The sequence below is a fragment of the Elephantulus edwardii genome, unplaced genomic scaffold, assembly GCF_000299155.1.
Source record: "Elephantulus edwardii isolate Elephantulus edwardi_28Jun2011 unplaced genomic scaffold, EleEdw1.0 scaffold00340, whole genome shotgun sequence".
NCBI classification, from domain to species: Eukaryota; Metazoa; Chordata; class Mammalia; order Macroscelidea; family Macroscelididae; genus Elephantulus; species Elephantulus edwardii.
The window spans coordinates 934,363-958,460 of NW_006400090.1; the positions used below are offsets into that span (position 1 = coordinate 934,363).

General features: G+C 46.1%; 1 protein-coding gene across 1 annotated transcript in view; it reads left to right on the forward strand.

The window, feature by feature from the left end:
• The first annotated feature begins 1,690 nt into the window (after window positions 1-1,690).
• Window positions 1,691-24,098, forward strand: part of TTC25 (tetratricopeptide repeat domain 25) — a 30,628-nt gene continuing 8,220 nt past the window's right edge. Inside the window, exons 1-9 of the mRNA XM_006901716.1 lie at window positions 1,691-1,804; window positions 3,626-3,757; window positions 4,022-4,172; window positions 4,966-5,027; window positions 5,362-5,527; window positions 7,439-7,663; window positions 7,856-8,063; window positions 20,005-20,091; window positions 22,085-22,281. Of these exons, the coding sequence (XP_006901778.1) occupies window positions 1,691-1,804; window positions 3,626-3,757; window positions 4,022-4,172; window positions 4,966-5,027; window positions 5,362-5,527; window positions 7,439-7,663; window positions 7,856-8,063; window positions 20,005-20,091; window positions 22,085-22,281 (1,342 nt within the window). The remainder of the gene's footprint in view (window positions 1,805-3,625; window positions 3,758-4,021; window positions 4,173-4,965; window positions 5,028-5,361; window positions 5,528-7,438; window positions 7,664-7,855; window positions 8,064-20,004; window positions 20,092-22,084; window positions 22,282-24,098) is intronic.

A 24,098-nucleotide genomic window follows, 5' to 3' on the forward strand; every position in this document is an offset into this window, starting at 1 on the left:
CATTATGCAGATGACACAACCCTTCTTGCTGAAACTGAGGAGGACCTGAAGTGCTTGCTGCAGAGGGTCAAGGACTGCAGCCTTCAATATGAATTGAGGTTCAATGTCAAGAAGACAAAGATTCTCACTACTGGACCAATTGGCAGCATCAGGATGAATGGTGAAGAGATTGAGATTTTTCACAGCTTTAGATTGCTTGGCTCCATAGTCAACACTCTTGGCACCAGCAACCAGGAAACTAAAAGACATACTGCCATGGGAAAGTCTGCTGTTAGGGACCTCTCCAAAGAACTGAAGAGCAATGATATCTCTCTGGAGACTAAGGTGCGTCTTATACAGGCCATGGTCTTTCCAATCACGTGTTATGTGTCAGAGAGTTGGACAGTGACTAGGGAGGATAGAAGAATTGATGCCTTTGAGCTGTGGTGCTGGAGAAGAGTATTGAGTGTACCATGGACTGCTAAGAAAACAAACAGATTCATCCTGGAGAGGGTTAAACCGGGCTGCTCCTTGGAGGCAAGAATTCTGAGACTTGTCTGACATACTTTGGACATTTGTAAGGAGGGACCGGTCCTTGGAGAGGGACATCATGCTTGGGAGGGTGGAGGGACAGCGCAGGAGGGGAAGGCCCTCTACGAGGTAGATTGATTCAGTGACTGGGATAATCGGGATGGGTGTACCGGAGACAGTGCGAGTAGCACAGGACAGAGCAGAGTTTAGGGCTGTTGTACATAGGGTCGTTATGAGTCGCAAGCAACTCGACGGCACATAACAAGAACAAGCAGAAAACAAAACCAAAACCCCACTGCTCTGTACTCTGATTTCAAGCTTGTCTTCCAAATCGTTCTTGCTTGAGTTTGACCCATGAGCTTTTCAGGTAGCAATGTTTTGTCTATGCGACCCTGAGACTCCTATTTTCCATTTGTTGTTGTTATGTGCTGTGGAGTTGTTAACAACCCAGCGGGTTTCCAGAGGCAGTAAGTCGCATGGGAGAATGTCCGTCCTTCTCCCACGAAGTAACTGGTGGATTCAAACTGTGTACCTTTGGTATTGCAATGCAGCTTCTTACCATTAGCCTCTCTTAAAATGTTCACATCCCTTAAGGTTTTATTGTGTACATGCTCATGCGGCAGGTGGGAAATTTATTACATGCCACGTGTAGGGTCATGCAATTAGGAAGTGACAGGAGTCCTAAATACTGATTCTAATCCCAGTGCCTCTCTCCTCTCTAGAGCACGAGGTGCTCAAACTTTGCCATGTAAGCCTTACCCCTATTTGGAATTTTGCCCCCAAGCACCTTTTTTTCTTGGCTGCCTGTACGCGAGCTTTCCTGCAAAAACTGGACACGATGCAATTCCGGGGAGAATTAGTAGAATGCATAACAAAAACTCGACGAGCGCAGCTGCCAGCCACCAGCCAGCCACGCGCGAATCACTCCCCAGCCTGATGCACACTAGCCGCAACCCCAGAATAGGCGCGTGCGCAGAAGGGAGGGTGTGCCGGGGATTCAGGTCATAGAACGGAAGAGGGGCGGGACCGGAAGCACCTCTACGGCTTCTCGTTGCTAAGAGACGGCACTTCTACAAACAAGACCAAGGTTCTACAGATTTCTTTCTTTCTTTTGCTCTCTCGCCTTCGGGCTCTTTTGCTTCCCTTTCTCTGCTTCCGCGTCTCTAAATCCGGTTACACCATGTCGGACCCAGATACTGCTGTCTTGCGAACCACTTTTCCCTCCTACATGGCGGAGGGCGAGCGGCTGTATCTGTGCGGAGAATTCAGTAAAGCTGCCCAGAGCTTCAGCAACGTGAGTCGTGTTCTGAGCCTATCACCCCCCTGTCCATCCTTTGGGTCATTAATAACACAAAAGCCCTGATGATGTCTGGAGGACTGTTGTTTGAGTCCCTGCTTTCTTACTCCTATGCCTCTGAGTCGCTGCATCCGCTACAGATAAAACCCCACCTTTGGTGATTTTCTTCCAATTTCCAATTACTCTCTTCTTGGTTGTTGTTACTACCACCCCTTCTTTGCGATAGTTAGTGGTGACTCCTTCCCTTACTTTTTTTACTTAAATATTTAGTGATTGATTGACGCCTGCCCACACAGCAGCCTCAGTACCCTACTGTTGGCTAGAAGGGAGGCTGGGAGGCTGCACGTAGAAGTGGTCAGTCTGTAGCACCAGGAGTTCATTTAAAAAAAGAAAAGAAAAAGAAGCTGGTTCACATTCACTCAGAGGCACCTCGGAAGAAAGGTCTGGCGGTCTACGTTAGAAAAGTCAGTGTTTGAAAGCACTGTGGAGTACTGTTCTGCTCTGATGAAACTAAGTGACTCTGATGAACTCTGATGACATGAGTCCCAGTCCATTTATCAAACTGATCAAAAAACTAACTTTACTACAGGTAACCTCAGTATTGCTCCACACTCACCCTAAGGGGACTGACTGAGTGCTATCCTAGGATATAGACACACAGCTCAATGCAGGGTAAGCCTTTGAGGGAGATACAATCACCCCGTTTTACAGATGATGAAACTAATAGGTTGAGTAATGGGCTCAAGAACACTAGGCTAGAAAATACAGAGAAAGGATTAAAACCTAAGCCTTCAGTCTGCAGTGCTGAGGTGCTAATCAGTGTACTATAGAAAGCCACAGTGGTGGTATTAGGGCAATGTCTTTTGCTGCAGATGGTCCACTTATTAGGCCACAGAGAGTAGAAGAGCCCTCTCATCAGTCCCAAGACTCGCCTTAAACTCAGGCTTCTCAATTTCTATTCATCTTTTGTTCTTTTCTAATACCCGACCCTAAAACCAGAAGTGATTGACCGTTTGGGTCAACTGTTGCATTCTGGCGTCCTGCCTCCATCTGTTCATCCTCAGATTGCTGGACTACATTCCATCATCTAAAACCCCGGGCAAAGAGGAAAGAACACCCTGAGGGAAGGTAGCCTTGGGTGAGAAGAGGCCTCTTTCCGTGAAAGACAGTAGTAACTCCTTCCATTCGTAGCTCCTTCCGCTTCTTGGAAAAGTAGGAAGGTCTTAGAAAGGGGAGGGTGCGGTCCAATGTTTCGGAAAGGACAGTAAACTGTACACTATAGAAATGTCCAAGAGAGAAGAGAGAATAGGACGGAACTATATCACCCCCACACCAGAGCCCAAAGCACAGCTTCCGTTTTCTTGGCTTTCTTGTCATACTATTGCTAAGTACTGTCATATCAATTCTAACTCATGGCAACTCCTTTATCAGCCTTGGACATGTGTTCTGAACTTACTGTGCAGCCATTTCAAGTGGTCAGATTGAGTGTACACCAAAGAGCTCCTAAGAGTCTGTTGGGTGAGTGAACTGGTGGAATCCTAGGCATTGGTAGAAAGTCTGCAGAATAGCTTGTTATAGAATCTCAACCAATGGCTTCTGCAGTAACCTGTGGTTATCCTTGTCCATGCTGCTGACCAAAACGCAGAAAATCAAGTTAACTGAGTGAAAACCAGTGACACGCTACTTCAGGTTTGAGAAGATGCAGAGGCCTGGTTGCTCACCTGAAGACCTCCTTGGAAATTCTGGGGCTGGCTTGTGCAGGAGAGTGTCTCCCTTGCTCTTCATGGCACTTGCTGCCCTGACTGGTTCTTTCCTCAGGCTCTTCATCTCCAGAATGGAGATAAGAACTGCCTGGTTGCCCGTTCCAAGTGCTACCTGAAGATGGGAGACTTGGAGAAATCCCTGAGCGATGCTGAGGCTTCACTCCAGAGTGACCCAACATTCTGCAAGGTGACGAGACGGGTGGGAGGCTTGCGTACTTGAGTACTGCTTTCCCCACTGCCACTTCCTGCAGCAGCTTCTGGTTACAAGTAGTTGAAGAACCAGCCACCTGGCCCAGAGTTTGATGCCACTTTCCCTTCAGGGGTCTCTTGCCTAGCTTCTAGCCCCCTCTTTCTCAGCCTTAACCCTCAACTCAAGGCCTTTCTGTTCTCCCACCTCAGAGCCCTCTAAAACTTCATCTGCCTACCTTGACTAGACTCCCTCTCGTTCTAGGGGATTTTGCAAAAGGCAGAGACCCTGTACACTATGGGAGACTTCGAGTTTGCCTTGGTGTTCTATCATCAAGGCTACAAGTTGCGGCCTGACCGAGAATTCAAAGTTGGCATTCAGAAGGCCCAAGAAGCCATCAACAACTCAGTGGGGAGTGAGTGCCCATGGGTCTGTGCTCTTTCCTGGAAAGCCCTTGAGTCCTAGGCTCGAGGGAAGACACAAGGAAAGGGGATGAACAGTCACCAACCACAGAGTCACCCCACTCAGATAGGACAGAGTAGAATTGCCCACCCTTGTGGTTTCTGGGGCTGTAAATCTTTATGGATGAAGAGTGCCTCTTTCTCCCTCAGAGTGGCTAGTGGATTCTAACCACTGATTTTGGTTAGCAGCCCAACACTTAACCCACTGAACCACCAGGACCATAGGGAGTTACGTGTTTGAATTTAGCTGCTGCTGCTGAGGGGATGTCTGCTTGGACAGACTCCAATCCACTCTTCTAGGCCTGCACCATCTAGTTTTCTTCAAAGTTGTTTCAAAGTTGGCCTGACTTTGACCTGTAGTGCAGAACAAGTCAGACCTCATCTCTGGCTGACTCCCTCTGAACACATGCTGGCCTTGGTCTTCAGTTCAGTGGCGAAGGAGGTAGGTGGTGAAGAGGAGTTTTTGGGTCTGTGGACAGCACAATGTAGGAATAGTCCCAGGGTTGGAGTGCTCCCCTCCCCCTGCACTCATCCTGCTGTTTAGAAATCTGACAGCCATCACCTAGGGCGAGTGGAAGCTAGCTAGTTCCTATAAGAGAGTTGGACTAGAGTTTGCGAGATAGGAGCCATCTTCTCCTTAGCCTCTACCATCACCCTGCCAAAGTCAGCCATTTCCACACAAAAATATGTGATAGGTCATGCCTGGGGGACTGGCCAAAACCTGAGCACCAGCTTTTGTCCTTACAGGCCCTTCTTCAATTAAGCTGGAGAACAGAGGGGACCTGTCTTTCTTAAGCAAGCAAGCTGAGGTAAGAGGCCTGGTTTAATGGCCACATCAGGGTGGAGGGTCTTGCCATTGGCTCATAAACCTGAGCATGTACGGCTCTTGAATCAAATGTCTTCTCCTAGACCTGTCTTCCTGAGGCAGTCTCTCTTGTCCAGTTGGCCACCAGACTCCACAGGGATCTAGAGAGCCTAACAATCACCAGACCACGTGGCAGCCAGTGTCTTGGATAGATCTCATGATTCTCTGCCCCCAGAGAGGTCCTGGGAGGAGGAGAAGTAATCTGACACCACAGATGGGGCCACTGCTGGGTCGGCTGAGTTTGTTGAGCCTCTGTTGGGGTTGCTATATCTCCCCAGAGTATGAAAGCCCAGGAGAAGCCTCAACCAATTAGACACTTCTTACAAGACACCAAGAGGGAGAGCAAGCGGAAAGGTTCATACAAGAGTGAGAAGACGTTTCGCCAGCTCCTGGGGGAGCTCTACGTGGACAAGGCGTACCTGGAAAAGCTCCTACTGGACGAAGGTTTCTGACACTTGGTCTGCAGCAGGGGACTTGGCCAGAGGACATCTGGGATGGCTGCTTATGCATGAGCCAGAGGCAAAGCTCTTAATAGAAATATTAGTTGGCGTGTATCTTTGGGCAAGTTTTGCTGTCATCTTTATTTTATAGATGAGACAGTTAAGCCACAGAAAGATAAAAGAACTCGACAAAGATCCCACTCCAGTAGGAAGTGAGGCAGCTCAGAGGTGAAGCCAGGAGTTTGGTTTCCAAGCCTGTGCTCTCACAGCTTGTCTCCCCAAAGAGGGGGCATGGCATGGGATGCCCCCCGGCCCTCAGTCGCCACAGCTAAGAGAAACTAGAGGGCAGGTCCTTGGGTATTAGTTAAAAAATATCCCGAGACATTAGCTGGTCCAAATCTCCTTCCATAAGTGAGGAAACAGACCGAGAATGAAAAATAACTAGTACAGGGTGATACGCATGTTTGTGCTGGAGTCAGCTCCATAACCCCAGCCTCTAACCTCTGCTTCAGTGCTTTTAAAAAATGTTACTTTTTCACACTATGCTGTCAGGCTTGCTCACCTGGTCAGAGTAGTTAGAACTGGCAGCAAAACTACTTCAAGACAAGTAGGTAAATATTCAGACCAACTCCCCACCCCAAAGGCAACCCCAGACAGTTCCTGGGATTGAAGAACAGTGTACAGGCCTGTCACCAAGAAGGAGCTCTGGTGGCCTATTGGTAAGAGATGGCACTGCAATCCCAAAGACAAGCTGTTCAAATCCAGCTGCTCCACAGAAGTAGTATGGACTGTCTCATCCTGTGCGATTAACTGCTTCTGAAAACCCGCTGGTGGGTCACCTGTAGGTTGGTTCCGATTCTGTGACGCATCAGCATCCTGTCAGCAACAAAATACAGGACAGAGCATTGAACTCATTGTCTCATACGTGTTGTTGCCGTGAGGTGCCGTCAAATCAACTATGACTCATAGCAACTCTGTGAACAACAGATCTGAACCTGCCCCGTCCTGCCCTGTCCTCACTCAAACCCGTTGTTACAGTCACTTTATCAAGCCATCTTGTTGACAGGCTTCTCTTTTTCTCACATAAACATGAGGTCTTATCAACACCTCATAAATTTGAGTATGCTCACCCGTGGATCAAATGGAGCAGTCCTGCTAGTCTTTCACAGACAGCCCCTCCACTGGCAGCCTCCATGGGGACAGGCCTGCGTGTTGCCCTTCAACCAGAACTGTCTGAGCTTGCCTCTCTGAAGTTGGTCTGAACATTACCCACTTGCCATGATGGAGTTTTGCTCCCAGCTCTTAACCTCTGACCAGGCGGCAAGGAAAGGCTCAGGCACACGCCCTTCCAGTTCCCAGTGTCCACTGGCTCGGTCAGCAGCTGGGGAGTCACTTGGCACCGGAATCCTAGGCCAGGTCATTCCTTTAGACTCAGTCCTCTCTGAGGACACAGCTTCAAATGCGGGATCTTGGAGGGCTTCTCATCCATTCCTCTGCTTCCTCTTGCCTTGCCCTAATGGACCTCTCATTTTTACTCTGTGTCACGTGAGAGCTTGCAAGGAGGCTCTGGCTCCGTCCTGGCCTGAGCAGGCCACTCTGCCACCCTCATGCTCTCACGCTCGTTCTTGCTGTTCTCATCACGAGGACTCCACAAGGCCCATAGCAAGGGCTCCTAGCTAAGAAAAGACTCCTTGGCGAGCTCTGGTGGCCTAGTGGCAAGAAGCTGCACTGCAATCTCAGAGGTACATGGTTCAAATCCACCAGATGCTCTGCTGGAGAAGGAGGAACAATCTCCTCCTGTATCAGTCAGATATGATTTGACGGTACACACAAAAAAATAATGAAATAAAATATAAAAAAAAGACCCCTTTAGACAGTGGTGCTACTTGGCTCTCCTTGTACCCCTTCTCTGCAGACCTGATCAAAGGCACCACCAAGCATGGCCTGACTGTGGAGGACCTCATCATGACTGGCATCAACTATCTTAACATCCGCAGTAACTTCTGGCGGCAGCAGAAGCCGATCTACGCCCGGGAGCGGGACCAGAAGCTAATGCAGGAGAAGTGGCTGAGGGATCGCAAACGCCGTCCCTCACAAACAGCCCACTATATTCTCAAGAGCCTTGAGGACATTGACATGTGTAGGTGGTGCCTCACGTGGTTGCTAGATGCCCCTGGAAGGCTCAGAACACCTGGGCCCCAAGCCGTGGCCAGATGAGGGAATGAGGGGGTGCAGTCACTTGAGTCTCTGGCCCCCCAAACTGTGGGTGGCATCTTGAGAGGGGGAGCATTTTGCCATCCACCCTACTCCACATACTCCCTTTCCCTCCCAGTGCTGACCAGTGGCAGTGCTGAAGGGAGCCTTCAGAAAGCCGAGAAGGTGCTGAAGAAGGTCCTGGAGTGGAACCAAGAAGATGTGCCCAACAGGGATGAACTGGTCGGAAACTTGTACAGCTGCATAGGGAACGCCCAGATTGAGCTGGGGCAGATGGCAGCAGCCCTCCAGAGCCACAGAAAGGACCTAGAGATCGCCAGACAATAGTGAGTTTCCAAAGACAGGCCACATGGCCAGCGCCCAGGGCAGCGGAGGGGGCCGTGGGGTGGCGGCTCAGCCTTTCTTAGAGCTGCTGGTAACTGAACCTCCTCCTTGGAGATGTGCTTTCTTCCCTGCACACCAGATTTTCCCAGAGGTGAGGGCTGCTTGCCCAGGGCTAAGGTTAAGCATCAGACTTAGACTTTTAGCTTTTCTCTTTTTTTTGCTACAAACAGTAGGATAGTGACTCAAAACTCCAAAAATCTGGTGGTGTGGCTCTTGAGAGCATTTTCACACTTACATCGTCTCAGCAAGCATTTATGGAGCCCTAGACCTGGCAGGGAGCTCTGGTGACTTAGTAATAAGGAGTTGTATTGCCAGACCAAAGGACATTCTCCTTCTATACTATTTACATCCCCTGAAAATTCCCTGGACGTTCAGTTATGAGTCACTTTTGACTCAGCGTTGCATAACTGCAATGACAAAGACCTGGTAGATGCTGCCAGCCCAGGGAACACAGTGGTGAACAGCTATATGGTCATTGCCACACAGATGTCAGAAATGAGTGAGCCATTAACTCTAAATGTGATGTCAGAAAGGAGAAGTAGAGAATTGAGTGCTGAGGAGAAGCTAGTCCAGGGATGGACTAGGCTTTGGGAGCATGGCTGGTCTAAGGAATGACCCAGAGGCAGGAAGAAGTGGAAGTCTGGAGAGCATATCTGTGACCGGGGAGGTGCACCCGAGAGGCTGGGAGAAGTGGGCAGGGCTTTGTAAACTGGGGGCTCTGGAATCAGGCAGACCTGGGTTTGAAGACCTGCATCTCTTTTTGGAAGGAGAACTGTGTGAAGTCACATAACTTCCTTCAGCCTCAATGTTTCATCTGTAAAATGAGCCTAGACATAGTACTTCCCTCATGGTAGGGAGGAATGCCTAGATGACATAACACTTAATGTACTTAGCTGCTAAACAGAAAGTTGTCAAGTTCAAGTTCACTCAGAGATACATGCCTTGCAAAAAAAGTCTGGCAGTCTATTTTTTTTAATTAAAAAATAATTGTATTTATGTTCTACATTGTGTTAAAATACTGATTTTCTTATAAATTTTCTACAGACTTTTTAAACATTCTTCACAATGTGTCTTAACTATGTACTTAGAGACTTGCAGGGAAATAGTTCTGCATTTTTATAGCTTAATGTGTACGAAAGGGGTGGCAGGTGGTCACACACAGTCCATGTGGAATTCTAACATAACATTTGGTGAGTTTTCTGATGTGGACCATCTCTTTGATGCTGAAGGCAGTGCATCTGTTCCAAGAAGAGACTATAGTTTTGAATTTCTGCTCTCTGCATTTTCCAGTTTTTCTGTTACCTTTCTAATTAATGTGGAATCTTGTGACCCTGGGATTAGATGCCATCAGAGTTGGCTACTATGTAAATAATGACTATACTGAGACAGAATTAAGGGAAAACCTACCAATAAAGACAGACTTTTCTTGGCTTCAAAGGAACATTTTGGCAATCTCTTTCAGATTGTTGTTGTTGTTGCTATGTGCCATCGAGTTGCCTGTGACTTGTAGCAACCCTGTGTATAACAGCTCTAAATCCTGCTCTACTCTGCCAATCTCATTGTCTCTGACACACATAGCCCCATTACCACAGTCACTGAATCAATCCATCTCATGAGGGTCTTCCTCTCCTGTGCTGTCCTTCCCAAGCATGACATCTCTCTCCAGAAGTACTGGTCCCACCTTGCAACATGTCCAAAGTATGTCAGACAAAGTTTCAGAATCCTTGCCTCCAAGGAGCAATCTGGTCTCACCCTCTCTAGGACAAACCTTTTTGTTCTCCAAGCAGTCCATGGTATATTCAATACTCTTCTCCAACATCACAGCTCAAAGGCATCAATTCTCCTTTTGTCATCCCTAGTCATTGTCCAGCTCTCTAATGCATAGCAAGTAATTGCAAAGACTATGGCCTGCATTAGGCACACTTTAGTCTCCAGACTGACATCATTGTTATTCAGTACTTTGGAGAGGTCTCTGACAGCAGACTTTCCCAATGCAATTCGTCTTTTAGTTTCCTGGCTGCTGGTACCAAGAGTGTTCCTTGTTGGGCTAAGCAAACTAAAGCTGTTTACAATCTCAGTCTCTTCACCATCTATCATGATGCTGCCAGTTGGCCCAGTGGTGAGAATCTCTGTTTTCTTGATGTTGAGCTTCAGTCCATCTTTAAGGCTGTAGTCTTTGACGTTCTGATGTTTCAGTAAGCAGGGTTGTGTCATCTGCATAACGCAGATTGTTGATGAGTCTTCATCCAATCCTGATACCACATTTTTCCTCATATCTTGAAAAGGTATGCAGATAGGACACATCCTTGGCATATACTCTTTGCAGTTTTGAACCATGAAGTGTTTTCTTGCTCTGTTCTGACGACTGCCTCCTGGTCCAAGTATAGGTTTCGCATAAGCACAATCAAATGTTCTGTGATTCCCATTCTTCTCCGAGTTAGCCAGTTTGTTGTGATTCACACAATCAAATGTCTTTGCATAGTCAATGAAACACAGATAGACATTCCTCTAGTATTCCCTGCTTTCAGTCAAGATCCATTGACATTAGCTATAATATCTCTAATACCACAGCCTCTTCTAAAACCAGCTTGCACATCTGGAAGTTCTCTGTTGTGCTGTTCCAGTCATTTTTAGGCAATTTTCAGCAGAATCTTGCTTGCATATGATATTGTTTGATAATTTACACAGTCTGTTGGATCACCTTTCTTTGGAATGAGAACAAATACAGATCTCTTCCAGTCAGATGGCCAGGTGGTTGTCCTCCAGATTTCTTGGCAAAATTGAAAACCTAAAGGGATCACCTTAAGTCAGCACTGACTCAACAGCCACTCCTTGGTTGCTACAACCCAAGTGCATCTGCTCTCCCTGCCTCTGCTGTCTCTTTCTAGCAGATTGTACATATAACTCCCTAGCACATAATGCTTCTCATCTATCACCACTCCTTCCCCTCTGACAAAAAGGTCTTGGCTCCTAATTGCCTGCAAAAGAAAAGTCAAATTCCTGTGCTTGGAATTCAGTGCCTTCTCATGAATCTTTCATTTAGCTCATACTTGGGCCTCCTGCCTCTTGCCCTCTCTTCTTCAGCTATCTAGGCCCCAGATGTTGTCCACTCCCACCTACCTCATTCTTTCCCCCTCCATTTACTGAGCAGGAATATAATCTATGCCATCCCAGAAGCAAACAGGCCTTTGATTTCTGGCTGGGCAGCTTAGACACTTTGTGGACTTGATTAAGTTAATGATCATAAAAGTATCATGGAGGAGGCATCTGGTCTCCTCTAACTTTACAATGGGGAAGGAGAAACAGAAACATCAACCACCCAAGGGTGGAGCTCAGGCATACCTCCTGTCTCTGACCTTTCTGCCCATTCTGACACCAGCACTCCTTCCCATCCTGTGGTGCTCTCACTACTCTGCTGGGTTTGAGAATTTGTTGCAGTGACCACATGGGACACACAGACAGTACTCCTGATGATTGGAATTTACTAGGAAAATCACACTTCATTCAAGATCAGAAACAATTCAGGAATAGTTTTTTAGTCAGTATGTTTTGTTTTTTTTTTCTCCTAGCTGTTTGCCTCTGCCAACAAGTACCTAGAGGCACTTACCCTGCCAGCAGACTTCCTGTCTGGAAGCACAGGGCTCTTTTGCTTTGTGGGCCAGGAAACCTACTACACCACCTTCCTGGTTCTGCCCCATTTCTCTGTAGCTGTTTCTATCTCGTGTCTGATGTTAGAGCTTTCTGTCTCTTTGGTCTCTCGGGTTTTGGTGCCAGGGCGCTGGGCCCAAAGGTTGCCCTCCACTCCTGGTTCTCCTTCTTACATGATTGTGTTGAGGCCGCACTGGTCCACTTCTGGATGGTTCATTTTAATTCTAGCAGGATGGCAAAACCAGTCGATCTCCTCTTTAGGGTTCTATGTCCCCTGTGTGCATGATCCCACCCCCACAAGGGTACCAAGCCACAGACACCTAATTTGCATGGTCTGAGCCTGACATTTAGAGACAGTTCTAAAGACTTGGGCTAGAATGACCATATTACATATTTCACTGCACTTCACTCACCTTCCCATTTTCCTAGGATAATACCAACTTACATAGATTGTGAGAGTCACATAAATCCTTTATCCTGCTAATTCCAAGGTATTTCCCTTCTCATGTCCCATCAACATCCCAAATGCAACATGTCCACATGGAATCCCTTCTTGTCCTGGGATTCCCTATTCCTGAGGGTGGCACTACCACTACACAACCCTCAACCACTATTTCCCAGGCCCTGCTTCCCTCCCTTTCTGCACCCAGATCAGACCACACCCAGCCTTCAATTTCCCAAGGTGTCTTCTCTCCATTTTCCTATCCCAACCTTTTGCTTCTTGCCTGTCTGTCTGATCTAGGTTCCTACAGCCAAGCTGGCCCCTCTGGATAAATCCAGTGGCTGGAATACAGGTCCAGTGTCCTGCTCAGAACACATTGCTCTCCCTGACCTGATTTCTCTGGCTTTCTTTGACCCAGCTTTCTCTAAGGCTCCTGGCTGTTTCACACCCACCATTCCAGAGCTTCATACCATTCACATGCAGGCCAGTGACCATTCTCATGGCTCTGTGCCTGCTGGTTCCTGCAAGGAAACATCTTCTCCAGCCTTTCACATTGCAGTGAGTGCCCCACACACTTCAGCAAAACCTTCCCTGACTGCCACAAGAGCGAGGTAGAAAACCTTCCTTGGCTGTCTCCCCAACCTCCTGTGTGTGTGTTGTCCCACCCTGCTGCACTTGGGCTCTAAGAAGGAAGAGTTTTCTAGCTGCTTTGCTCTCAGCACCTGCCAAATAGGATGTGTGATGAATGTTTGCTAAGTGGTGAGTAAACGCAGGTGTTTCCTAATTAATGTCAGTTCCTGCCTAACATTTACAAGTGGACTTCACCTTACCCTCCAGTCTTGGGCATACTTCTCACTCTATTCAAGCCAGACCCCTCCGAGTCCAGCCTCTCACCTGGCCAGACAGGCATGGCTGCCTTCCTTTAATGCCATCAAAGCCCTTGTCCATCTTTCAAGACCAAGTTTGCAGCCGAGCACATTGCAGTCACCTGCCAGGACCCCAGCCTTCATTTCTTTTTCTGAGTACTATGTAGATGATTTGATGGGGTGTTTTCCTCATTACTGTTAGGTCTTCTTCTCACAGACGATTGCTCTGAGTAAATGACAGCATTGCAAGTTTCTTTTCTCCTTTCTTCATTTTCCCACGTAGTAGCTAAGCACCTCTCTGGAATGGGGAGCAACATCCAAAGTGCTGTGAGTGAAGCAGGAGTAAAGCGGGCTCCATGGGCCCAGGAGAGAAGCGTGTGGGAGCCCACCAGGGAGCTGGGGGTTTCAGGAAGGGCCGGGACTTCAGCAAGATGGACAAGGGGAAGGGAGAAGACATGCTCAGCTGAGAGATGTAAGTGGGGTGAAGGCATTGGAGAGCAGGGCTGGTGAAAAAGTGGAGGGAGAGGATCCTTGCTGAAGAGAGTGCAGGCTGGGGAAGGAGTTTGTCTTAACACAGTACTACGTGTTGTGCATGACTCAAAATGTAGGATGTTCAGAGCAAAACCTGAGGCCCTACTCATCCCACACCACTTCCTTCATAGCAAGACCACTTTGGATTGTGTCCTTCCAACCCTTTTCAGAGTATTTAAGTACATGTATTTGTATGTGTGTTCACATTTTGTATATATTTGTGAAGATAGTGCAGAATAGGGCAAGGTTTTGATCTGTTTATAGGATCACTGGGAGTCACAGTGGTGCAACAGCACCTGACAACAATGTGTGTGTGTATGTGTATAATATACGTGTTGGTGCATGTGTCTAGATGTGTAGGTGTCTATGTCTGGTGGCAGAGCTGATAGGGACTTGCATTGCAAAACCAGAGGTGGTGCCTCTCTAATGGTTTGATTCACTAGTGCTTCCAGGGGAAAAGTATGGCAGTCTCCTCTCAGCGATTAATCTGCCTCTGAAAACCCTCTGGATCGTCAGATGTCCATTTGACTTGCTGGCAAATGAGAGAGAAGTAGAATCTACACACACATACACACAGATGTAGATCACGCTGGTCTACCAGTTGTTCTGTGGGAGAAAGATGGGCAAGTCTCCTCCCGTGTGATTTACTGCCTCTGAAAAGCTGCTGGAGGATTAACTGTGAGTCAACTCAGTGGTACATAATGACAAAAACAGTAAGTCAGAATTGACTACATGGCAATGGGATAAACTTAATGTGTGAAATTTTTAAAACATAAGTAATTTGTGTGTGTGTTTGTTTTTAAAGACTGTGCATGGTTTAAAATCAAGAAAGGTCTGCATCAGGGCTGTATCCTTTCTCTGTACTTATTCAATCTTTATACAGAACAAATCCTTCTAGAAGCTAGACTTGAAGAAGAATGTGGCATCAGGATCAGAGGGAGACTCATCAACAACCTGCATGATGAAGATGATATAACCTTGCTTGAAGGAAATTAAGAAGACTTAAATTACTTACTGCAATATCAAGAAGATAAAAATTTTCACCCATGGGCCAAAAGGCAATCTCTCCATCATGACAGGTGAAGAGAAGGTTGAAGTTGTTAAAAGATTTCTTCTTCCTTGGATCAACAATCAGCATCATTGGTACTCTCAGTCAAGAAATTTAAAAGAAAGAAAATAAAAAAGTGATATATTTGGGAAATCTGCTCTCAAGGACCTCTCCAACGTGCTATGGGGCAGAGATGGCAGTTTGAAGACTAAAGTGCGCCTGATTCAAGCCAGGGTCTTTTGAGTTCTTTCCTATGCGTCTGGAAGTTGGACAGTGAATGAAGATGTCCGAAGAGGAGTCATACCTTTGAGTTATGGTGTTGGAGGAAAGTATTGACGATCCTGTGTATTGCCAAAGGACAAACAGCTATTTTGAGAAAGTGCAGGCTGGGTGCACCTTAGAGGCAAGGATAGGAAACTCTGTCTCACATACTTTGGTCACGTTGTTAAAAGGGGCCAGTCCTTGGAAAAAGACATTTATGTTGAAAAAGGTGAAGGGTAAGCGACAGAGAGAATGGCCTTAACAAGAGGAATCAACATCGTGACTGTAGCATTGGGGTCAAGTGTACCAGGGCTGGTGAAGATGGGGCAGATAGGACAGGGTTTGGATCTGTTTATAGAGTCGCTATGAGTCATAGCCAATCTGATGACACCTAACAGCAACAATAAACCTGGCTTGAAAGAGTCTGACTACATGAGGTAATTTATTAACTCTTGCTGTAGACAGGCATGACATTGGATCTGGTTTGGCATCGACATGCCTACCTGTAAGTCACTCACTCTCACACGTACTGCCTTTGTGTTCAAGTTGGAACCAACTCATAGCTGACCCTCCAGTGGCTTTTTGGAGGCCTTAAATCACGCAGTAGGAGATGGCCCATCTTTATCAGAGTGGGCGGTGGATTTGAACCAGAGAGAGAGGCGCCACTTTGGGTTAGCAGTACAGCACGCTATGGACTATACCAGGGTATTTGAGAGTTTTTCTGTGGGATACAGCCTTAGAGGGAGGACTGGCTTGATCTAATTTGTATTTTGGAAAGGCAGCCTTGACAATAGAAGGAAAGTCTTATGGAATATTCCAAGTAAAGAGAATCAGTCAGACTAGGGACTGAGACCTTCACACTGGACCCTGAACCTCTGCCAAAGCACAGCCTGATTCAGTGATGTGGGGGCAGGAGCTGCAGGAACGTAACATAGGGAGGCTTGCCCAGGGAGGGAGGTAGAAGATGCCAGTTGAGGGAATCTGTCACTGGAGGGGTGTTTTATTTTTGTAGGAGGGAAGAGGTATTTTTAGGAGATGGAAGCATGTTTATATTAGTAGTAAGGAGCTGCACTGTAGTCCTAAAGGCATGTGGTTCAAATCCACCAGGTGCTCCCAGTGGGAGAAAGATGAGCAGTCTCCTCCCTTGTGATTAAACTACCTCTGAAAACCCACTGGAGGGTCAGCTATGAGTAGATTCCATCTCAAAGGTACACAACAAGAAGCATGTTCATAGCTAATGATAATGGTGAGGGCAGCAGTTGTCTTTTACTTTATGGAACACCTTTTTTGTTTTGTTTTGTAATTTGGGTGGGAGTTTACAGAACAAATTTCTTTTTTATTCAATACTCATATACTTATTATTTCATAACATTGATTAATTTAGTCCCTTCAATGTAATAGCACTTCTCCCCCTCCTCCATGTGCTTCTGTTTTCCATTTGACCTTTCCCCCTTTCTCTTCCTGCCTTCTGAGCTTTATCCCTGTTCATCTTGTTTGATTGGTTGTTCCAAGGAGTGTCTGTCTCCCTGCAGTTACTCTTTACTGTACAGAACTGTTGTTAGGGTGGAAGTTGAGCCATGAAAGTTCAGTTCCAGGCTTGAAGGGTACCTAATGGCCATGGCCTTGAGGATTCCACAAGTCTTTGTCAGATCAGTAAGCCTGATCTTTTTCTCGTCATTTTGAGTTGTTTCACAGTTACCCTCTCTTTATCTAGGACCACGAGTGTGATCCCTTTCAGAGAACACTGGTGGCTAATATATGACATGTCCAGCTACTAACAAGGTTGACGGCTTGAATCCTGTAAAGATTTACAGCGTCAGAAATCTGGTGGGAGATTGCTGTGAGTCGGATCAGGCTGGCGGCAGTGGGTTTCGGCTTGAGCAGGCAGCAGTGGTCAGGCACCATCTAGTTCTTCTGGTCTCAGGGTTGTGGAGGCTGAGGGGCACAGGCTTCATTAGTCCTTTGGATTAGCAGTACCGCACCCTATGGACTTTTTTAAAAATTTCGCTTGTATTTATTGAGAATATACATAACAAAACATTCACCACTTCAACAGTTTCTTCGTGTACAATTCAGTGACTTTATTATATTCTCATTTACAGCCATTTGCACCCTCCTTTTCTGAGTTCTCCTCCAGTTTTAACATGTATTCACTGCCCCCTCAAATCCCTTTCTAATCTTTCTGGTTGCTATTGTCACATTAGTGCCACTTAAGTAAATCTTAAGAGAGCCTAGTGCTCAAGGCAGATGTTTTTAACTCATTAAAATAAACTGCTGTTTGCTATTAAAAAGATTTCAGAGGATATTTTTTTTGTTTCAGATTTAAAGTTTACCTCAGAGCACTGGTCTCAGGGTTTTTTTTATTACTATTATCAACACTCTTGGCACCAGCAGCCAGGAAATAAAAAAATGTATTGCGATGGGAAAGTCTGCGGTTAGGGACCTCTCTAAAGTACTCAAGAGCACCGGTGTCTCTCTGGAGACTAAGGTCCGCCTGAATACAGGTCATGGTTTTTGCAATCACTTGTTATGGATCAGAGAGTTGGACAATGACTAGGGAGGATAGAAGGAGAATTGACGCCTTTGAGCTGTGTTGCTGGAGAAGAGTATTGAATATACCATGGACTGCCAAGAAAACAAACAGATTCATCCTCGAGAGGGTTAAACCAGGCTACCCCTTGGAGGCAAGGATTCTGGGGCTTCGTCTGACATACTTTGGACATGTTGTAAGGAGAGACAGGTCCTTGGAGAGGGACATCATGCTTGGTAGGGTAGAGGGACAGCGCAGGAGGGGAAGACCCTCTATGAGGTGGATTGATTCAGTGACTGGGGTAATCAGGATGGGTGTGTCAGAGGCAATGCAATTGGCACAGGATAGAGCAGGGTTTAGGGCTGTTGTACATAGGGTCGCTATGAGTCGCAAATGACTTGACGGCACATAACAACAACAATTTTCAACATAAATGGGACAGACTATATTGTGTCTATATATTGAGCAAATAATTGAGCAAATGGATTATACAAAGAATGTGGCGTCAGGATTGAAGGAAGACTTAGCCTGTGATACAAAGATGATACAACCTTGTTTTCATAAAGTTAGGAAAACTTTAAATACTTATTGTTAAACTAAAAAATTATAGCCATTTGTGTTGATTGCACCTCAACCTAAAGAACAAAAATTCTCACAAATGGACCAATAAACACATCATGATAACAGAGACAAACTTGAAGTTGCCAAGAATTTAATTATTTTTTTTTATCAGTGATCAGCACTTAGGGAAGCTGCAGTCAAGAAATCAAATGACGTGTTGTATTAGGCAATTCTGCTGTCAAAACCTCCTTAAAGCTTTTCGGCTTTCGGCTTGGAGGAGGCCTCAGTGCAACTTTCTTCGGTCACCCCGCTTCTGGGTTCATCCTACACCAGCCACCTCCGCCATGCTGCCTAAGTTCAACCCCAACAAGATTAAAGTCGTGGTGTAACTGCGGTGTACTGGTGGGGAAGTCGGTGCCATGTCCACTCTGGCCTCCAAGATCAGCCCTCTGGGTCTGCCTCCAAAAAAGGTCAGTGATGACATTGCCAAGGCCACCGGGGACTGGAAGGGACTAAGGATTACAGTGAAACTGACCGTTCAGAACAGACAGGCCCAGAGTGAAATGGTGCCTTCTGCCTCTTCCCTGATCATCAAAACCCTAAAGGAACCATCCAGAGACAGAAAGAAGCAGAAAAATATTAAGCACAGTGGAAATAACACTTTTTTAAAATTTTTATTGTATTATTTTTACGTGTACCGTCAAATCAGATCTGACTTGTACAGGAGGAGATTGCCCCCTCCTTCTCCAGCAGAACATCAGACGCATTTGAACCGCGTACCTCTGGGATTGCAGTGCAGTTGTCTTGCCACTAGGCCACCAGAGCTCTCTGAAATATCACTTTTGATGAGATCTGCTCTTTAGCCACAGAACTCTCTGGAACTATTAAAGAGATCCTGGGAACTTCCCAATCTGTGGGCTGTAGTGTTGATGGCCACCACCCTCATGATATCATAGAAGACATCAACAGTGGTGCTGGGGACTGCCCAGCTAGCTAAGGAGCTACAGATGAAAAGATTTCAATAAAGGATCATTTGTTAACCAAAAAAAAAAACACCCAACAAAAGCCTCCTTAAAGTACTAAAACAACAAGAACAAAAACAAAACCACCCCAACCTCCTTAAAGTACTAAAAAAAAAAAAAAGTACTAAAGAGCAAGGGTGTTACTTTAAAGATTCAGGAGGGCCTAACCCAAGCCCTAATATTTTCATTTGCTGCTTCTGCATATGAATGTTGAACAATGAATAAAGAAAACTGAAGAATTCATGCCTTTGAATTGTGGTGTTGGCGAAGAGTATTCCCTGTATGGTGAACTTCCAAAAAAACGCAAGCATCTATCTTGAAGAAGTGAAGCCAGAGTGCTCCTCAGAGTCTAGGGCTGGTGACGATCTGTCTCTCATATTTAGAGCATGCTATCAGGAGGGGTCAGTCCTGGAGAAGGCCATAACGTTCAGGAAGGTAGAGTTGATGGGAGGGGGAGGCTCTCAACGAGGTGGACTAATGCAGTGACGGCAGCAGTGGGCTCAAGAAGAGATGGTGAGAGTGGTGCTGGAGCAGCAGGGTTTTGCCTTGTGGTGCCCAGGGTTGCTGTGAGTCAGGGCATCGAACAACAGCAGTGTATGTTGTACACTGTCTGGTCACCTGATGTTTTTGCTTAAAATATTAGGATTTGTTGTTATTTTTGGGGTTTTTTTTTAATATATGCAAAATTTGTCATTGCTAAAGTCCTGGTAATGATTAGGGTGTTTCTAGTTTTTCTTCTTAAGTCCAGCACTTGAGTGAATGTTGTCACAGTGTTTTCTTGGGGTGGACTCCTAGAAGGATTGAGGGACTTTTGCTGACTCACAAGGGTCCTCAGAGGTTCTGATCGTTCCCATTTCACAGCAGGGCCCCTGACTTTGGGCATGTGTCTTCTCTAAGTTGTTTTTGCTTATTCTCCTTATATATCACAGCTATTTTCTAGCAAAACTGCTCTTGTTTTGCTTCTTTCTCCACAGTGACCTTCTTGATGCCAAATCAAGGGCCCTCGACAACATTGGCAGAGTTTTTGCCAGACTTGGGAAGTTCCAGCAAGCCATTGACACGTGAGTGATCCAGAACTGCCTCCCTCCTCCCCTTGGGGCCACGTCTTCCACCTCTCCACGCTCCCAGCCTCTGGCCTTGATGCCAGGCATCCGCGAACAAGTCACTGTAACTTCTGTGACTCATCAGTTAAATGACTGATTGGTGTAGAATTAGCATTTTCTCAAGATGTCACGGTGCTAACAGTCACCTAGTAGTGGTGGTGGTTGTGTGCTGTCACGTAGCTGACCCACCACCGAGTTTTCAGAGGCAGTGAATCACACAGCAAGAGATTGCCCTTCCTCCTGTGGAGCAGCTGGTGGATTTGAACCTCGGGACTTTTGGATTGCAGTGCAGCTTCTTACTAATAGGCCTCCAGAGTTCCCTGCAATCAACAGTCACTTAGAGCACTTGTTAAATATATTCAATTATTAGTCATGTCCCCTGGTAATTCTGATTGTGCAGGTGTGGGTTGGCGTCAGGTGGGTGTAGGTCTGATTGTGCATTCACACCTCTCTGCAGTTTAGAATATTAGCTGTCTCCCCACCATGTCAATGTCATGGTGAAAAAATGTGCACCTGCTTACCACACACTTGCATGTAGATAGAGTTAAGCCTGTGTGAGCCTGACTCTGTGCAATGTCCTGGCTGCAGCACAGGTCTCTTTACAAGCACTCCAGGTGATTCTTTCCATCCCTACCCCTTCCAGAACTGGTGGGCCCACTGGCCTTCTGAGGCTAGTCTGTGACATCACGTGATTAGGTAGGGCCACTGGGAACTGTGTGTGAGCGTTCCACATGGCCCAACGGCCAGACTGGATGACCCTGACCTAGAGGCCAGCCGGCCCTGGGAGACAGCTTTGTCTGGAAGTTCCTGCTTTGCTTATGTGATAATTCAGCCTTCTACGCAAAGACAAGTATAAATTCTACTCTTAATCTTGATTAATTTTTACTGATAATTTGTTTTTTTATTCATAATAGACACGAGTATCCAAGTTATTCCATTTAATAATACTCTTAAACATTGCTTTTATGTTATATCAAACAACATTTTCAACTATTGTATCAGATTTGATTCCAGACTTGTAAACAATTATCTTTGATAGTTTTTTTTAATTTTAATTTTTTTAATTTTTTAATTATTTTTGTGTGAGTGTACCGTTAAATCAGATCTGACTGGTACAGGAGGAGACTGCCCCTCCTTCCCCAGCAGAGCATCTGGTGGATTCGAGCCGTGCGCCTCTGGGATTGCAGTTGCAGCTCCTTGCCACTAGGCCACCAGAGCTCCCCTATCTTTGATAGTTTTAAAATACTGTAATGATTATTAACTCCACCACTCTAGCTGAAAGACCTGGTTGTTGTTAGGGATCTGCAACCACAACTCATAGCAGCCCTGTGAGCCACAGCTCGAAACCTTGCCCTGTCCTGCGCTGGGCTCAGGATCCCCATTGATGCTTAAAACTCTAGTAGCTTATTAGGTAAGAAGTCACACTGTCAACTGTGGTTCAAATCCACCAGCTGCGCCACAGGGGAAAGATACATTATCTCCTCCAGTGAGATTTACAGCCTCTTGAAAACCCACTGGAGGGTCAGCTATGAGTTGGTTCTGACGTCTTGGCAGTGAGCTTGAGGTCCTATTTCAAGGACTGGCACTTTTTGACAACATGTCCAATGTCTGTGAGACAAAGTTTCACCATAACTGTCAGTAGGGAGCAATCTGGTCATACCTCCTCCAAGAGAAATTTGTATGTTTTTTTTGGGCAGGCAGTGGCATATTCAAAAGTCCACCACAACTTAGAGGCAAGGATTCTTCCTTGTTCAGTATCCAACTTTTACATGCATACGAAGCAATTGCAAGTACATAGCTTGGATAACACACCTTAGTCTTTAAACTCTTCAGCTTTTTAGAGAGGTCCTTGACAGCATTTTTTTGGGGAAAAGGTATGCTCAGCAGGAAACTTGGACTTATGTGACAGGGTTCAGCAGAAGGTACTAACCCTGGTCCTTCATACCCCCAGGTGGGAAGAGAAGATCCCACTGGCCAAAACCACCCTGGAGAAGACCTGGCTGTTCCATGAGATCGGCCGCTGCTACCTGGAGCTGAATAATGCCTCGCAGGCCCAATCCTATGGCGAGAAGTCCCAGCAGTGTGCTGAGGAGGAAGGGGATATTGAGTGGCAGCTGAATGCCAGCGTCCTGGTAGCACAGGCTCAAGGTATGGGCTCAGAGACACTTCATCTTTCCTGCCAGCCTCCTTGCCTTGTGTTTGCTGCCACCCAGAGCTGGGAATACTGTGGGCTGAACATACAAACCCATGTTCTACTCAGCTTGGTTTTGGGAGTGGGGATTTACACAGCTCTCTGTTGTAGACTCTGTCCCTTCTGTAAGCAATGAGGGTCAGACCTCCAGCACCCTAGAGGTACTCCTGAAGAGTTTCAGCTGCAGCCTAGCCCAGTGCACGTCTTAGTAACCACGCCTGTGTATTGAGTTGCTTCATTTCCCTGTGGTACTTTCTACTCAGGCACTCTAGCATTCATTTATTATGTCAAACTGTGAAGGGAGCATTATTGCCCTTATTTTATAGGTGGGAAAATTGAGGCACTGAATGGCTCAGCAGGTTACCCAGAGTCATGTGAGAGAACTTTTATTAGATGGTAGAACTTTCTAAAATTGGGTTGTGGTTGCCTAACTATAAATTTACCAAAAGTCACTGAACCATTATGTGACATGTACCATTCATAATAGGTCAGTTTTATAACATGAGATTATATCTCAGAAAAGTTGTGAAAAAAATAAGGAAGATAAAGGGTACAGAGCAAAGAAGAATGAGAAAATAAAAGAGACAAAGAGACAGTCTGGGGCACTGAAAGACCACATGAACCACAGCCTCCGTGACCCCGAGACCAGTGGTGCCTGCTACTCTGAATGGATCACACAGTAGGAGCTTCTGGAAAGAGCGGGGGGGAAATGTGGAGCAAAACTCAGATTAATAAAAAGACAAGGTTCATGGGTTTGATAGTAACTGATGAAACTCCCAAGACTATGGCCCTTTGGATAGCCATGTGGCTAAACTTCCAGTCTAACAATATATAGGCTTATACACAGAAACACCTGGGAGAGAGGGTTTAAGAACAATCAACCATGCGAGATCAGAAGGGCAGTACTTACTTACTCAGAGATAACAATCAGACAGGAAGGAATAGGAAAGAAGGATAAAGGGCGATGGTAAACAGGGGGAGTGGGATGATACTGCTGCATTGTGGGGCTTGTCATCAACATCACAACATATGTATAAATTGTTGAATAAAAACCCAACCTGCTCTGTAAACTTTCACCCGGATCACATACATAATAAGAGTTTGAGGCTGGGAAGGAATGTATAAAACAAAACAGTGATAATTGTGAGGAAGCTCTGTTGACCTAGTGGCAAGAAGGTGCACTACAGTCCCAGAGGCAGGCAGTTCGAATCCACCAGATGTTCTGCTGGAGAAGGAGGGGCAATCTCCTTCTGTACCCACACAAAAAATAATAAAACAAAAAACAGAGATAATTGTTAATTTGGTTGAGAAGTTCATTATACTCTTTTAACTTTTGTATTGTTGTTAGGTGCCATCAAGTTGAGTATAACTCCTCAATAGCCACCCTATCAACAAAAGATGTGAACCCTGTCCAATCCTGTGCCGTCCTCACCATCTCTGACACACTCAAGCCCGGTGCTGCAGTCACTGTGTTGTCAGTCCACGGGGTTGAGGGTCATCCTCTCCTTCACTGTCCTTCCACATTTCCAAGCATGCTGTCCGTGTAACACAATATTGCAAAAGTGATCGCCCTACGTGCCCAGCTAGTAAATGATGGAGGTAGGACTAGAATCCAGTTCCATGTTAATCCAAAGCTCAGCCTCTTACTGTGCTAAGCTGCCTCTCTCATAGATACGTGGCTAATATCCAGTAGAGGGAGGTGCCACTATCAAGAGTATAATTACTCATTCATTCATTCATGCATTTATTTGTTGTATAGGTACTTACTGGCCTC